At 34.9% G+C, this 3,582-nt stretch overlaps 1 protein-coding gene across 1 annotated transcript; it reads right to left on the bottom strand.

The window, feature by feature from the left end:
• On the bottom strand, positions 312–2,188 carry LOC109231232 (pectate lyase-like). The gene is made up of 3 exons (XM_019396819.1): positions 1,716–2,188; positions 993–1,569; positions 312–896 (listed from the first exon to the last, which is right to left on the bottom strand). Exons 1-3 carry the CDS (start codon positions 2,017–2,019, stop codon positions 587–589), a joined length of 1,191 nt encoding a protein of 396 aa, XP_019252364.1. The 5' UTR covers positions 2,020–2,188; the 3' UTR covers positions 312–586.

Raw genomic sequence — 3,582 nt, 5'->3', positions numbered from 1 at the left:
TTAGTATAGGGCGAGTTGAATGGTAACTAATAGATGAGTTGATAAAAAATGATAATGCAGCAAATCAAAAGCTTTTTAAGAGTTTGATGGAAGAAACAAAGTCAAAGTAGGTGAATTGCAACTTCCAGCAATTCAACCGATTTTGATTCTTTCTCGGACAAATTAAAGACTTAATACTTGTTTATGTTATTTAATAGATTGCACGCAGTAGTTGAAGCCTGGCATGACATTACGGCCGTACCATGTCCAACAAAAACAGAGGAATAAGTCGATAAAATAATAAGAAGAGAAGCGGTTTCACTGATGATCCATCAAGTAAAAAATTGTTATCAATTAATAAAGAAGTGGCTTAACATTATTGAATATAGAAGATACAAAAACGAGCTTAAATTTCACAAAGAAAGTGTTATTACAACCTTACCTAACAAGTTAAATTAAGTTAAAGATAATAAACCTCTTGACCATTTCCCAGTAGTTGATATCTGCTATATAAATGTGACATCTCCCTTTCTTTCGGTTTTAGTGAATGGGGTGGCTAGAATTATTTCATTTAATTATTTGAAATAATTAAATGAATTGTTTGTAACTAGCATGGGCGTCCTACTGTGCAACCGAGTGATCCTGAAAACTTAGTAAGAATTCCAACTCTGTAAGATGGTTCTGCTGGCATCAAATTGAGGTTCTTGAATTTGCTTAGTGCATTTGGATCACCAGAAGTTCTAAAGAAAGCACCATTTTGCATGTCATCGTCTTGTGATAACCAAGTCCAGTGTCTCCATTCTGATTCTTGTGCCTTTTCCCTGTGTGTCACCTCTTTAATATCAACATTGTATTGAGCAATAAAACGGTTACCCTGGCTAATGATTGTTGCTTCACTGCTACCGCCAATGGCGTACCTGTTGAAAAAATATATAAAAAAAAGAACACAAAAATTAATAAGGCCCGAAACATGTGCTTTCATTTATATTTAAAAATAAATTTGTTAGCATTACCTCATCCAGTGGGTGTAGTCGTTGTTGACAAGATGGAAGAATCCAAGCCTGCACCTTGGCATCCTTTGATCCAACCTCTTACCAAAGTGGTTGTACGCTAATGTGATTTGCATTTTCTTATCGTCCAGGTAATTATCATTTGCACCAAACAACATTACTTTATCGTGGTCAGTAAAGTGGCAATTAGAGATGGTAATACCAGTAGATCCTTGGACGGCATCGATGAGCCCGTCCGCGGCACGTGACATCGACACGTGGTCAATCCAAACATCATGAGAAGCGAAGATGCTAATAGCATCTCCTTCATCTGCACCCCTGATACCTATGTGGTCTATTGAGTCCCTGATCATGCCACCAGAAGTAGGTCCAATGTTGTGAATGTGAAGATTAGTGATGATAATGTTGTTTACACCTTGCATCTTAATTCCAGCTCCTTTTTCAATATGGACATTGTGTCCACGTGCATCAATGGTTTTGTAGCTTTGCATAAGCAATTCCCTGTTCAACTTAATTTTCATATGTTTTGAGAATATGATCCACAAGGGTTCCTTCTGGATCACTGCGTACCTTAGGGTACCTGTTTGCAAATTAAAAGAATAGAAAATAATTAAGAACAAAGACTTTGAGACGTAACGAAGTCATTATTATATATACGTGTTTGCATCTTGATGTGATACAATTACGTTTTCATATAGTAGTATATTACAAACTATCGAACAGTACCTGGCACGGGATTTTCGACGTTGTCGTCAGAAGGATCTGTGACTACATAAATCCTTCCACCTTTTCCTCCAATAGCATTACGGCCGAAACCCATCGCACAATCAGCATATTTTTGGCGATCATCAGCCCAACGAGGGTTACATCTCCAGCATTTGTCAATAAGATTTGCAGCAACACATGGTCCTTTGTATTTTTTGGACAAGTGCCTTCTTGTGCTGTTGTCTGGCACTGCTATTCCTACTGCAACAAATGTGAAGAATAAGAGGACAATAAGCCCATTGATTTTTGTTTTTGAGATTCCCATAATTTTTTTGGTTTTGTTTTGTAGTATTTTACTTTTTTTCTTTTTTTTTTTTGGTGGGAAGCTATCCGAGAGTTTGGTCTATGGTCTCGGTATGTTAGTAGGGCTGATGGCTGATCCTTGTAGACCAAACTCAAGATGTTCCCTATAACATTATGGCTTCTTATTTCACGACTTGTTTACATTCACAAAGCATTCTTTATATATTGATTCTTGGGATTATTTGCATCCATAGCTTGAAATAAGGAACGAAAATTAAGGTGGATCGTTTACCAAATAGTGGTTTCAAAGAGATCGGTACTTGAAATTTATAGTTCTCCTTTTCTTTTGTTTCTTTTCCTTTTTTTGTCCGCGAGTGCAGGGTGGGTGGGGAAAATATACAAATGGAAAAGAGAAGAGTTAAAAAGGAAAAGAAAAAAGTATTAACGCCCTATGAAAATGAATTTACTTTTAGAGATTAAGTTATACACACTGTCAATATAATGAATTTTTCACACTATCACGTTATTTTTACATGTTATAGCAGAAAATTTATCTTATTTTCAAGATTTTAAATCCCACAATTTAATAATGTAGAAATTTACTTAAACTGACCGTATATATAACTCAAACTCTTAATTTTAATTATGTGGTATATATAATTGACATATTCTATCATATTATCATTTGCTCAAGCATGACATTGCAGTAGTCTGTATTGTAGGAGCGTAAGTAGTTAGCCAAAAGCAAAATCATGTTTGTATGGGCGAAAAACTTCACATCACGTATTTGACATGGTCAACGGATATAAAAGCCTTTGAAGGCTACAATATATAGACATTATAACATATCAAAAGGCCGGGGTCATATAAAGAAGGTAGATCATTGTTGAAGTCGAGGTGGCTTAATAGAAGACGAAGACGAGGACGAGCATCCGTCCTCAATGTGCAATAAGGGATAGTTTAAAGATTTAGATTCCCTAGAGAATATCCTAGCGAATATTTCCCTCTATTGTACTATTTAGGGTTTTGAGACTCATGTACCCTTATAAATAGGAAGAGATTTAGTTCTAGAAAGGGATTGAACAATATTTTTGTAATAATAACATTGACACTCTCTGAAAATTCTATATTTACTGAATACATACAAAGTTTACCTTTACACCTCTTTTTCCATCTCTCTTTCTCTCCCGATCGAAGAAGAATTGGAATATTTAAGTGCTTATCATTATCCATCATTGTTAGAAGGATCAGTGAAAAATCTCACCCTTGTCGGGTGAACCTTGTTCCATTTATTACTAAAATGTCATTTATTGTCATTTACTGCTATCTTTCACATTCTTAAATCATTAACCCTATTATTACTCTAAGATATTATTATCTAACAACATACATTTGGTACTTGTCATAAATGCACTAGATCTGTCGTTTGTATATTAATATTGACTTAGATTAACCATTTTCTTTATAAATCTAATTGTACAAAAACCTAGATATTAATTTTGGGTTATACAATTTGACACCATCTGTGGGGATTTCTTAGTCAAACTTTTAGTTTGCATCCAGATCTACAACTTTCGTGACTTGT

This window comes from Nicotiana attenuata, chromosome 8 (assembly GCF_001879085.1).
Source record: "Nicotiana attenuata strain UT chromosome 8, NIATTr2, whole genome shotgun sequence".
NCBI lineage: Eukaryota > Viridiplantae > Streptophyta > Magnoliopsida > Solanales > Solanaceae > Nicotiana > Nicotiana attenuata.
The sequence above is the reverse complement of the archived record's forward strand: the minus strand, read 5'-3'. Positions and strand labels throughout refer to the sequence as shown.